General features: G+C 33.0%; 1 protein-coding gene across 1 annotated transcript; it reads left to right on the plus strand.

Annotated features, from left to right (window-relative positions):
• Positions 1-3,216: 3,216 nt before the first annotated feature.
• LOC127097561 (cationic amino acid transporter 1) lies at positions 3,217-5,410 on the plus strand. Its single transcript, XM_051036053.1, has 3 exons — positions 3,217-3,323; positions 3,405-3,805; positions 3,883-5,410. Exons 2-3 carry the CDS (start codon positions 3,406-3,408, stop codon positions 5,286-5,288), a joined length of 1,806 nt encoding a protein of 601 aa, XP_050892010.1. The 5' UTR covers positions 3,217-3,323; position 3,405; the 3' UTR covers positions 5,289-5,410.
• Positions 5,411-13,775: the final 8,365 nt, after the last annotated feature.

Here is a 13,775-nt window from a genome sequence, read left to right on the forward strand (position 1 = left end):
ACCATTCCAACTGCATAACATATGTCAGGTCGAATGTTACACAGATATCTCAAACAACCAACCAACTTTTTGAAGGTTGTAGAATCTACATCCTCACCATCAGCATCCGAATCCAACTTATGATTTGTCTCAACCGGTGTAACTGCTGACTTATAATTCATCAGTCCAAATCTCTTTAACAACTCAAGTTCATACTTCAGTTGGTGCACAATGATTCTCTTTTTCAGAGTGTAACATCTTCATTCCTAGAAAATATATCATGTTTTCAAGGTCAGTCATATCAAATGCATTCATCAACACCTTTTTGAACTTTTTTATCTCAGAAGTACGACTCCCTATCAGAAGTATGCTATCTACATAAAGACACACCAAAATCACATTGCCTTCAGAGTTATGCTACACATACACACCATATTACATTTCACATTTTTTGAATCTCAGTTGCTTGGAAAATGAATAAACTTTTCCGATTTCAAGCTCTTGGAGCTTGTTTCGGCCTGTGCAAGGCTTTATCCAGCTTGTACACCATCCATTCTTTGTTCTTTTTCAAAAATCCATGAGTTTGCAACACATAAACTTCTTCTTACAATGGACCGTTCAAAAAAGTTGACTTTATATCTAAATTTATCAGAAGTCAACTCATATTTGCAGCTATAACAATAACAACCTTATAGTTTCATGTCTAGGTACAGGTGCAAACACTTCAAAGTAGTCTAAATTAGACTTTTGTAGGAGATCTCTAGCTACTAACCTTGATTTATGCTTGGAAAATGAACCATCTGGGTTAAGCTTTATCTTGAAAATCCATCTCATACTGATGGCTTTCTTGTTCTGAGGTAGAGTAGTCAATTCCCACGTCTTGTTTCTTTTGATTGCCTCAACTTCTTCCTTAATAGCATTCACCACACCTTCTTCTTGAGAGCCTCATTGACGCTGACAAGTTTATTGTCTACCATCATGGCACTCTGTATGACTTCCTCTTTAGGATCAATCTCAGTATCATGCAGTAACTCAAAGTCTATAAGTCTCCTTGGTATCTGTTTAATTCTCTGTGGCCTATGGAACTATACAAGTTCACCTTCAGAGGCTCCTCCTTCAGAAGCTTTATCTTCAGAAGCTCCACCTTCAGAGGTAGAATCAACTTTAGAAGCTGGATCACCTTTTTAGTCAGGTCCGTCCTCAGAGTCAGAGTCACCTTCAGAGTCAGACTTACCTTCAGAGTCATAGTCATCTTTAGATTCAGACTCACCTTTAGAGTCATAATCACCTTCAAATTCAGACTCACCTTTAGAGTTAATGTCTTCTTCAGATTCAGACTCACCTTCAGAGTTAGAATCACCTTCAAATTCAGACTCACCTTCAGAGTCAAAATCGTCTTCAGATTCAGACTCACCTTTAGAGTCAGAATCAGCTTCAGAGGCAAAATTAGACTCTAGTGTTGACATTTCACTAGAGTTGGATTGAGACTTGCTCCAATCCCATGTTTATGATTCTTTCACTATGACATCTCTACTGACATCAACTTTGTTGGTGATTGGGAAAAACAGCTTATATGCACATGTATTGTGGTAACCTATAAGCAGTATGGCTATGCTTCTGTCATCCAATTTCCTTATAGTAACATTTGTTATATGTTTATAACATACATAACCAAATGAGGAATGTTTCCCAAGAAGTCAAAATGAGGAATAAAAGGAAATTTATAGTTTCAATAAATTCCATCGAAGGAGGATCAATAGAAAGTGTAAAGGAGGTGAAATAAGGAATTAAGAGTCATTTTCTAGCCTTGTTTTCAGAACCAGACAAAGATATATTGATCCTAGAAAATGTCCATTTAGGGAGCTCACTCAAGAAGATACGTGTATGTTGGAAAATCCCTTTTTCGATCATGAAATTACAGAAGCAGATTGGAGATGTGAGGTGTCTAAAAGCCCAAGTCCAGACCGGTTTCAACTTCTTCTTCATTAGGAAATGTTAGAACTTTATGAAGCTTGATTTTATTAAGTTGGTTAAGGATTTTCAGAGAGAGAGAGAGAGAGAGAGAGAGAGAGAGAGAGAGAGAGAGAGAGAGAGAGAGAGAGAGAGAGAGAGAGAGAGAGAGAGAGAGAGAGAGAGAGAGAGAGAGAGAGAGAGAGAGAGAGAGAGAGAGAGAGAGAGAGAGAGAGAGAGAGAGAGAGAGTAATTACTATACACTGTCAGTGTAAAAAGTTATACACCGTCAATTCATCACCATCATCCGTTTGTATTACTTTATAGATTTTTAAAATAAAAGTCAAACTTCTTTTAATATCCGACGTTTATGATTAACTGACGGTGTAAATTTTTTTTTACCGTCAGTGTATTTCAATTAAACTCATATATATATATATATATATATATATATATATATATATATATATATATATATATATATATATATATATATATATATATATATATATATATATATATATATAATATATATATATATATAATTGACATTATTAATAAATAAATAATTAAATAAAATCAAAAAAACTCTTTTGGTATGTGAGCAGCCGGCAATACACCAACAACATATGAAACGACAAAAACAAATAAAATACCTCTTTCTCTTCTTAGAAGTTTAGAAATTTATTTATTTAGTTGTTTTTTTTTTATAATATATTTTTAATTATCTATTGGGTGTTTTATCAAAACATCCTTGTTAGAGGTGAGTGAACGGTGATAAGTTCCCATTCAAATTAAATAGTGGATAAATAATTAAGTAGAAAGATCAAAATCATAAGTCTCAATCATTTATGACGTAATGCTCACTTTTGAATGAAATGCAAGTTTATATATATATATATATATATATAATATATATATTATATATATATATAATATATATATATATATATATATAAATTACTATGCATTGTTAGTGTAAAAAAATAATGTTGATTAATTATTATCACCCGTTTGTATTATTTATAAATTTTTAACAGACAATTATAAAAAGATATCGACAGATATCGATACCGATACCGTTATTATCGATTTTATGTTAAAGAATAAATTATGGATAACTAATACTCGGATGATGATCGCAATCAATATCTTGACATTTATGCTAATCGAAATCGCGAGTGTTAACGTAATGGCGACAACTTTCTAAAATTTATATATATATAATATATATTATATATATATTATATATATATATATATATATAATATATAATATATATATATATGGCAACAGAAGAAAGGTTTTGAATGTGGTTTTCTACATCCTTTGTTTTAAAGTTGAAATTAAAATAAGAACTCTGAAGCTTGTGTGCAAAGTCTCAGGGAAAACAGGTAAAGAGTTTATGTTCTAACATAGTTTGATTATTCAGTCGTAGTTAAATGATTGAACATATATAAATCCATGTTTTCCAGAATGGAAGAAGCTAATGACAATTCAAGAATAAGAGAAGAAAGTGTTGGTCCTCCCTCAGTAAGGTTGGAGTCATTTCAGAGCTTTCCAAACTATGCGAGAGCACTCTTGTACACTCCATGTCGACTACTCGACCGGATTACTGCCCGATCCAGCGACGAAATCGAGTTGGTGGATATAAAGAAACGAAGTCAACATGAAATGAAGAAAACACTAACATGGTGGGATCTGATATGGTTTGGCATGGGCAGTGTCATTGGCTCAGGTATTTTTGTTCTAACAGGACTTGAGGTTAGAAATACAGTGGGACCTGCAGTGGTGATATCATATCTTGTTTCTGGAATTTCTGCTATGCTGTCTGTTTTCTGTTACACTGAATTTGCTGTTGAAATTCCTGTTGCTGGTAAGTATAACAACGGTTGAAAAGTGTTGACAAAACCTTTGACTGATAAAATACTGATTTCATGTGTTTATGTATAGGTGGTTCCTTTGCTTACTTAAGAGTTGAGCTTGGTGAGTTTGTGGCATTCATAGCATCTGGAAACATTATTCTTGAATATGTAATCGGTAGCGCCGCAGTTTCGCGTTCTTGGACATCCTATTTCGCAACACTTTGCAATCAAAGATCAGACAAATTTGTCATCGTAGCGCATTCCCTTGCACACGACTACAACAAGCTTGACCCTATTGCTGTTTTTGTTCTAGCAGTTACTTTCTCCTTTGCTGTTTTCAGCACCAAGGGTTCCTCGCGTTTAAACTACATTGCTTCGATAATACATGTCATTGTCCTAATGTTCATCATAGTTGCAGGTTTATCAAAAGCCGATGCTGAAAATTACGATGATTTCACACCTTATGGTGTTAGAGGAATCTTCAGTTCCGCGGCTGTTTTGTTTTTTGCTTATGTTGGATTCGACGCGGTTTCCACAATGGCCGAGGAAACGAAGAATCCTGGAAAAGATATACCGATTGGTCTAATAGGATCAATGACACTTACAACATTTATTTACTGCATGATGGGTGTGACACTTTGTTTGATGCAAAAATATTCAAATGTGGATGAAAATGCTGCTTATTCGGTTGCATTCGAAGCGGTTGGAATGAAATGGGCCAAGTACATTGTTGCATTTGGTGCATTAAAAGGAATGACTAGTGTTCTACTAGTTGGTGCTGTTGGTCAAGCAAGGTATCTCACACACATTGCAAGAACAAGTTTGTTACCTTCATGGCTTGCACAAGTGAATGAAAAAACGAAGACACCCGTTAATGCCACTATTGTTATGTTTATTGCAACTGCTATTGTTGCATTTTTCACTAGCCTTGATGTTCTTGCTACTTTACTTTCAATTTCAACTTTGTTCCTTTTTTCACTTGTGGCATTGGCCCTTTTGGTTAGAAGGTATTGTGTTAGAGGTGTCACTTCAAGATTTGATCTCATGAAATTTCTTGGATTCTTATTTCTCATTCTAGCCTCTTCGGTTGGATGTTCGGTTTATTGGTCTCAAACTATCAAAGGGTGGATTGGTTTCGTGATATTAGTACCTATTTGGTTTGTCGGGACATTCGGTATCTGGTTTTTTGTTCCTCTCGCCAAGAGACCGAAGATTTGGGGTGTACCGCTTGTGCCATTTTTACCATCGGCCTCCATTGGGATCAATGTTTTCCTTCTTGGAACATTAGATAAGGCTTCATTTAAGAGGTTTGGTGTTTGGACTGCAATTTTGGTCGTATATTACTTGTTTGTAGGTGTACATGCATCTTATGACATAGCAAAGGCACAAAAGGAGAAGGAAAAACTAGATACTAAGATTGAGTCTAAGATGGATGAAGAAAATGGTGTTTCATTGGTGACAGGATCCAATACCAAAAATGAAAATCATACATAGGAGAAATTTTAATTCATATATATGTTGTTGATAGTTATGTGTGTTTATGAGAGAGTAACTTAGACAATAAATGTGTGTTTGCTTGTAAATGTGGTTCTTAGAGCTTATATATTTTAGAATTCTTGGATTTCTATATGAAACATTCCATATGTTTGCAAGGATCTATATATTAATCCAATGGACTACCTTTCCTCAATACATGATCACTTGTTGTGGATAAATGTGTGCATAATTTATTTTTATGTGAACTCAAAATTGACAATAAACTGAAGTAAAAGTCAAAGAGAATAGAATAGTAAAGCTATACTCAATTCTTTCAAAACTATGATGGTAACAAGACATTCTTTTTCAAAAAGAATTGCTACAACTCTATTTCACACTGTCACCTTGAATTGTCTCTCTTGAATGAAATGAACAATACTAAGGAAGGAAAGTCAGTCAATAGACCACTCTTGAATGAAATGAACAATACTAAGGAAGGAAAGTCAGTCAATAGACCACCTGTCTTGGATGGTACTAACTACGATTATTGAAAAGCTAAAATAATTGTTTCTCTTAAATCAATGGATAACAAAACATGGAAGAGTATAATAAAATGTTAGAAACACCTTGTGATTACCTCTCAAGATGAAACATCAATCTTAAGGCCAAAAGCTAAGTGGTCTAATGCTGAAGATGATGAAACTCTTGGAAACTCCAAAGCTCTAAATGATATTTTCAATAGTGTGAACAAGAATATATTTAGATTAATCAACACATGTAGTGAAGCCAAAGAGACATGAGATATTCTCAAAATTGCAATTGAAGGCACACCCAAAGTTCGTATGTCAAAGTTGCAACTCCTTATAATAAAGTTTGAAAATCTGAGAATGAAGGAAAATGAATCCTTATTTGACTCAACATTAGGCCGTGTCACATTGCCAACACTTCTTTTGCATTAGAAGAGAAGACGTCTGAAGAAAAACTGGCCAAAAAGATATTAAGATCCCTACCTAAAATGTTTGATATGAATGTTACAACTATTTAATAAGCTCAAGATATTATCACCATCAAAGTGGATGAACTCATTAGATCTTTGCAAATCTTTGAGATGATAATAAATGATTGAACTGAAAAGAAAAATAAGAGTATTGCCTTTGTATCCAACACTGAAGAGGATGAAGATCAGTGTGAGAAAGATACTAAAGAAAGTCTCTCAGATGCTATAGATTTTGTAGGTAGAAAGTTTAACAAAGCTTTGAAGAGATTGAACAGAAGATGAAAGACAAATGTTGAAGACAAAGTGTCAGACAACTTCAAGAACATTGGTCCCTAACACAAGAGCAAAGATGAAAACAAACCCAACAAAGACAAAGGAATACAATGTCATGAATTTGAAGGTTTTGGTCACATTAAAGTTGAATGTCCTACAATTTTAAAGAAATAGAAAAGGGGAATATCATCCATTTGGTCTGGTTCTAATGATGAGAGTGAAGAAGAAACAACTACCAAGGTGACTGCTTTAACTGGAAAATATGAATCTGGTAGTGTGTCTAGAGGTGAAGAAATCACTGATTAAGAGTTAGCTAAAACATACATACTTTTGTACAATCAGTGGAAGGAAGCTTGCATGGTAGAAGAGAAACAAAAGGAAACTGTAAGTGATTTCCTTCTAAAAAAGGAGAAACTTGCATCAACCATTGCAGGTCTAGAAGAGGAAGTCACCTTGTTAAAGTTCAAGCTTGATAATATGATCAAGTCTGTATGTATGTTGAACAGTGGTTCTAAGGCTCTTGATGAAATCTTGGAAATTGGAAAGATATCTAATGATATGAAGGGAATAAGATTTGACTACAACTCCATGAGAACAAAAACAAAAGTTCCAACTAAGAAGTTTATCCCTTTGAGAAGAAAATTGATTTGCTTATTCATTAATGTCCCTAAGAAGATTTATCATTTATGTTTTGTATATTTTAGAAATATGTTTTAAAGGAGATTGGATTAAAAGATTTAGTAATATTAAATTAAATTAAATGAAGATTTAACATCAAATCAAATCTCTTGGTGGACATTAATGAATAAAAAAATCAAATCTGCATCAAATCAAATGCTCAGGCCCAACAAAGGTTTTCTATATAAGAAGACTTATTTATAACAAAGAAGACACACAAGTATTGAAGATCTAGTGTGCTAGGATTTTGTTATTTGAGTCTTTGTATTCTTGTTGTTTATTATAAACCTCTAAAGAAGCCTAACCTGAATATTCAAAGCATTGAGGTTGATTGTTAGTTGAGTTGTAAATTAATATCTTTAATATATTGAAAACATATATTACTAGGGTAGTGATTGAGAGAAAGTGAGAAATGGTTCTCATATTTAAAGGGAATCATAAATAAAAAGACACAGATAGTATTAAAAAGTAGGCATTTAATAAGATTTATTCATCTAAGACTAATTGTACTAATACTATAGGAATTTAATTCATATATATATATATAATATTATATATATATATATATATATATATTATATATTATAATATTATATATATATATATATATATATATATATAATATATATATATATATATATATATATATATATATATATATATATAATATATATATATATATATTGTTGATAATTATGTTTGTTTATGGGAGATCAACATAGATAATATTTACTACATAATATTTACTACAGCTTGCACTCTGAGTCCGCTGAGTTTTCCATTAGTCTTCAATACATTTGATTCACGCCCTCTTCGGAACAACACCACTTATCACAACTAATGCAACAGTTTCACTTACTTGTGCCTAAAGCACACATCATCTTTCGAGGAAGAATATTGGGTTATCTATATCCGACAACCTAGTCGAGTTAGAAAAGATTTAACAATCTATTCTTAATTCTTGGCGTTCAAAATGTAAAATTTGACCTCAAATAATAATATATTTAAATAAAATAAATAAATCGAAGGGTAAAAAAATCAAACCATTAAGCAACAAGAAATATGCACAAGACGTAGAATACAAAACTCACTCCTCATTTCATATTCCCGACTCTTTTCTTTAAACACAATGGAATGGACTTAAACCACCATACTCAATTACATCCGATCATAATAATTTCATTTTATTCCAAACAAATCATATGCAATTTTCACAAAACAAAAATCATTTAATTATCTTTAACTCCATAAACATTGTATCATCATTTTTTTTATAAATACATTTAGTGTTGTTTCACGGTTTTGAAAGCCACACACACAAAAAATTACCGGGTCGAGTCACATACTAGATCGCTCTCTTTAAGACGTTTCGCGGCACTGCCCAAAGTTATGCAAAGCAGTCAAACTACCGTGCCGCCTCCAGGATAAAATAGTTCAGTTCTATATTGTACGATTACTACTTCACGATAGATAATCGGTATAGAAATACACCCTATAATGATACAAAGCCCATTCGAATATGGTATAAATATCACTTGTAGTATCTAGTATAATAACCAGTCATAATAATTTCTCAAACCAAGAGACATTCAAATAATTCTCCAAAGAGAATTCAAAAATTAATACTTGTAATGTCTCAACTCAAACGAGGAAAAATTAACATAATTCTCTAAAGAGAATAAAAGAAAATACTCAGAAAATTCAACAAGTAGAAAGAAAGGGGGAGAAATTGGCGCTTCGACAATTCGAAAGACACAAAGTTATGAGAGTGAGGAAGGAAAAACTCAAAATAAGTTTTTGGTGTGTTTTGAAATGAAACAAGGAATTTCCTTATATAATGAAGTGAGGAATGGAATATATCTCAACTAAGCAATGTGAGACTAAGGAAAATTTTCAAGTAACACACAATATGGGACTTGACATAAGGAACTTTTTCAAATTCATCTCCATATATTTAAATATTGACATAATGTTCCAACAATACCCCACTTGAATTTAAAAAAGTCTTTCAGAAGTGTCGTCAAACATTTTCAAGATTGTGCATAAACAAAGGTGTTTACAACTGGAACCTTTGCGTAGCAAGTAGGCTTCCAATTCAACAAGAGTGACACAATTGTCTTGAACTATATCTCATACATCAAACTCACACACAACCTTTTCTTAAGGTGTATTCTAATAGCCCGTGCTTTAATGGCTCTGCACGTGTATCCCAGTTTAGTGAAGGCTTTAGGAATTCTGCCTCGAAATTTCATAAGAACCGACCTAAGTCCCACAATCACATAGGTGACTCTATCAAGAGTACTCCTGTAGTCTAGGTACTCCCTCATACAAAGTATATATCTCATTAAGAGTTTATATAATTTCATCCTCTTATCGCTTCAGGATTCATGCTTCTCTTATTTACTCTAGCATGATCATCTCATATTACTCACAACTTGTTATTACCCATTGAACCTATTTCTTGGGATCTCCAGTCATTTAGATCGGGTTACCATCATGAGCAACTCATTTCTCTATAGGCATTAGTCCCATATTCTTTGATGTATTATGGACTTTCTCTCTAGCTAATCCTTTCGTCAAAGGATCTGCTAAATTTACATCAGTGCATACATGATCCACTCTTACAACTTTTTTAGAGATACAATATCTGACGGTGTTGTGATTCCTTCTTATTTGATGTCTTTTACCATTATAATAATGATTCTCAATGTTTTTTTGCAATAGTCACGGTACTATCATAGTGGATCAACACAATTGGCATATGTTTTTCCAACAAAGAGATCTCATCTAGCAAGCATCTTAACCAACTTGCTTCTCCATTAGCATTTACTAATGCTATCATCTCACACTCCACCATGGACTGAGCCAGGATAGCCTGTTTCTTTGATTTCCAAGATACAACTCCTCTAACTATATTGAGTATATATCCACTAGTTGCTTTGGAATCATCTGATAAGATATTCCAATATGCATCACTGTATCATTCAAGTACAAAAGGAAATCTATGATAATGCAAACCAAGATTCACAGTCTTTTAAGATACCATGTGACTCTCTAAATAACTTGACAATGCTCATTACTCGGTCTACTAGTAAACCTGCACAACAATCCTACGACATATGCAATGTCGGGTCTAGTACAATCATACGCATACCTAAGACTGCCAATGATGCTCGCATATTTTATTTGTCTGACACTTTCACTTGTGCTCTTAAACAGTTTCACACTTGGATTGTATGGCGTACACGCAAATTTACAGTCAAAGTAACTAGATTTCTTTAAGATCTTCTCCATATAGAGTGATTGATCTAAAGAAAGTCTTTGTTTGGATCTCGTGATCTTGATACCAAGATTCACGCTCGCTTCTCCGAGGTCTTTCATTTCAAAGTTGTTGCACAATAATGATTTCACATCATTAACATCCAGAATGTTTGATTCAAATATGAGTAGATCGTCTTCATAGAGACATATGATAGTGCAAATGTGATTCTCAGATTTGTAATAAACACATTTGTCACTTTCATTCACTTTGTACCCATTGGATATCATTAAGTTATCAAACTTCTCATGTCATTGCGTTAGACATTGTTTTAGACCATACAGAGACTTATCTAACTTACCGACCTTGTTTTCTTGCCCATGAATTACAAACCCTTCCAGTTGGTCCGTATAGATTTCTTCTAAGTCACTGTTTAAAAAAGGTTGTCCTAACATCCATTTGGTGTACTATTAAGTTATAAATAACATCCATTGAAATGAGTACCCTAATGGATGTAATTCAAGTGTTTGGAGAAAAAGTATCGAAGAAATTTATATTTTCTCCTTGTCAAAAACATTTGGCTACAAGGTGAACCTTGTACTTATCAATTGTTCCATTAGGTTTTAGTTTCTTTTTCAAAACACATTTACAAGCAATTCTCTTACAAATATGAGACAAGTCTACTAAGTGCAAGGTCATGTTAGATTCAGAAGAATTTATCTTATCATTAATAACTTCTTGCCACAAATCTTCATCCAGAGATGACAAAGATTCATGAAGATTTATTGGATCTTCTTCTATATTATAAGCCTCATAATCGGGCCCATAGTCTTTAGCAACTCTGACTTTTTTACTTCATCGAAGTTCTATTTCTACTTCGTTGTTATTTTCAGTGCTTCTTATCACATGAATGTAATTTGATTCGGTGTCCCCACTATTTCTCAATTTGAAAGGAAAATTGTCTTCATAGAATTCAACATCATTCAATTCTATGATCACTTTAGCATTTAGGTCATAACACCTATATGCTTTATTGTTTGATGCATACCCAATGAATAAATTTATAGGCTCTATTAACGAGTTTGACTCGCTTCGGATCCAAAATTCTGACATAATTCAGGCAGTCCCAAGTTCGTAAATAAGACAAGGTTGGTTGTCCTTTCTTTAATATCTCATAAGGAAAGATCTTATTTTTTGACTTGGAAACTCTATTAAGAACATATCAAACAATAAACAAAATTTCCCCCACCCGTGAGATGCAACACCAGAATTCAGCGTAATAGCAACAACTAATTCAATACGAGTTTTATTCTTTCTACCTGCTTTACCATTCATTTCAGGAGAATATGGTGCAGTCATTTCATGTATAATTCAATGTTGTTTATAAAATTCATTAAATAAACTAAAATAATATAGCAGTTTCACAAAAAAAATTTTTAGTGATTGTGTACAAATCTACCCCAATAGACTGACTAAACCATGCCTTATTCAGAAGAAAACCAGAAACAAGATTATTTATAATCTCTAAAGTATACATGACATCCTTCAAGATTACAGTTTTTTCAGAGGTGGGCTCTGTTCCACTTCTCCAATACCGACAACATTAATGGTGTGGGCAACTCCCAAAACACTTTCTTATTCATTTATGTTTTAAACATTGTACGATCATAACAGACATGACGAGAGGAGCCAATGTCTAACCACCAACCATCAGAATCACCATTCACGTTGATTTCAGTGATCAAAGCAATAAATTGCTCATCAGTTAGGTTAACATGTGCATTAGGGGCAACACGGGGTTCAAGCTTGATCTTACATTTTTTAATCATATGACCTAGTTTGCTACAATTAAAATAAGAAAAAAACATCATTGTCATATTGTTATGGTGGTGGTTATTGCCATTCAATTGGAGTAATTAGGGTCATTAAAGGGTTCTTATTCTTAATTCGATTCACAACATTGCATTTCTGATTCTTTAATTATTTGCCAAATGGCTTAAGAACTACACCGAATTTCTTTTTGTTGTTTGAAACAACAGAGACTTTTTCTCTTTGATCATGTTTCTAAGATTCTTCTTCAGACGAATAATCAGACTCTCAATTAAAAATTCTTTTTTTTTGCAGCAAAGTATCATTTGAAAATTTTTCAAACTATGGGGCAGTTTGTCAATATTAAAGGAAATTTAAAATGGTTCATCTAAACACATACCTTTTGGGATGATCTCATAAGAAATCTTTTGAAGTTCGTGTCATTGAGTCTCCATGGATCTTTCATCTATACCATCTGATACTTGTGATAACGACTACCTACATACTCTTTTGCCCCAGCTTTTTCGTGTCACACCTTTTTTTTTCCAGAGCATCCCAAACCTATTTTGCAGTATCGAAACTATTGTAATAATCACAGATCATCTACGAGTCCATTCATAACATGATTTTGTAATCATTCTATTTTCATGAGGTGATTTCTTTTATGACCTATAAATGTTCGTTTTAATATGTGCAACATATTCAGCTTCAATACTATTAAGGGTTCCATATAAATCCATATTTTTACCGTTAGTTTCTCCTGTAGCCATGGCAGTTCAAAACGTCTTAAGATTGTTGTTTCACAGTTTTAAAAAATTAGCCACAAAAGAAATTATCGGGTTGAGTCGTGTACTAGGTCGCTCTCTTTAAGACGTTTCACGACACTGCCCAAAGTTATGCAAAGCAGTCGAACTACTGCGCCGCCTCCATGATAAAACAACTCAGTTCTATATTGTACGATTACTACATGCGCAATAGATAATCGGTCTAGAAATACACCCTCTAATGGTACAAAGATCATTCGAATATGGAATAAATACCACTCGTAATATCTAGTATAACAACCAGTCATAATAATTTCTCAAACCAAGAGACATTCAAATAATTCTCCAAAGAGAATTTAAAAATTAATACTTGTAATTTCTCATCTCAAACGATGAGAAATTAACATAATTCTCTAAAGAGAATAAAAGAAAATACTCGGAAAATTCAACGAGTAGAAAGAAAGAGGGAGAAGTTGGCGCTTCGGCAATTCGAAAGACACAGAGTTATGAGAGTGAGGAAGGAAAAACTCATAATAAATATTTGATGTGTTTTGAAATGAAACAAGGAATTTCCTTATATAAATTATAATGAAGTGAGGAATGAAATATATCTCACCTAAACACTATGAGACTAAGAAATTTTTTCAACTAAAACACAATGTGGAATTTGACATAAGAAACTTTTTCAAATTCATCTCCCTATACAAAATTGTGCATAAACAAAT

This window comes from Lathyrus oleraceus, chromosome 6 (genome assembly GCF_024323335.1).
Source record: "Lathyrus oleraceus cultivar Zhongwan6 chromosome 6, CAAS_Psat_ZW6_1.0, whole genome shotgun sequence".
Classification (NCBI taxonomy): Eukaryota; Viridiplantae; Streptophyta; class Magnoliopsida; order Fabales; family Fabaceae; genus Lathyrus; species Lathyrus oleraceus.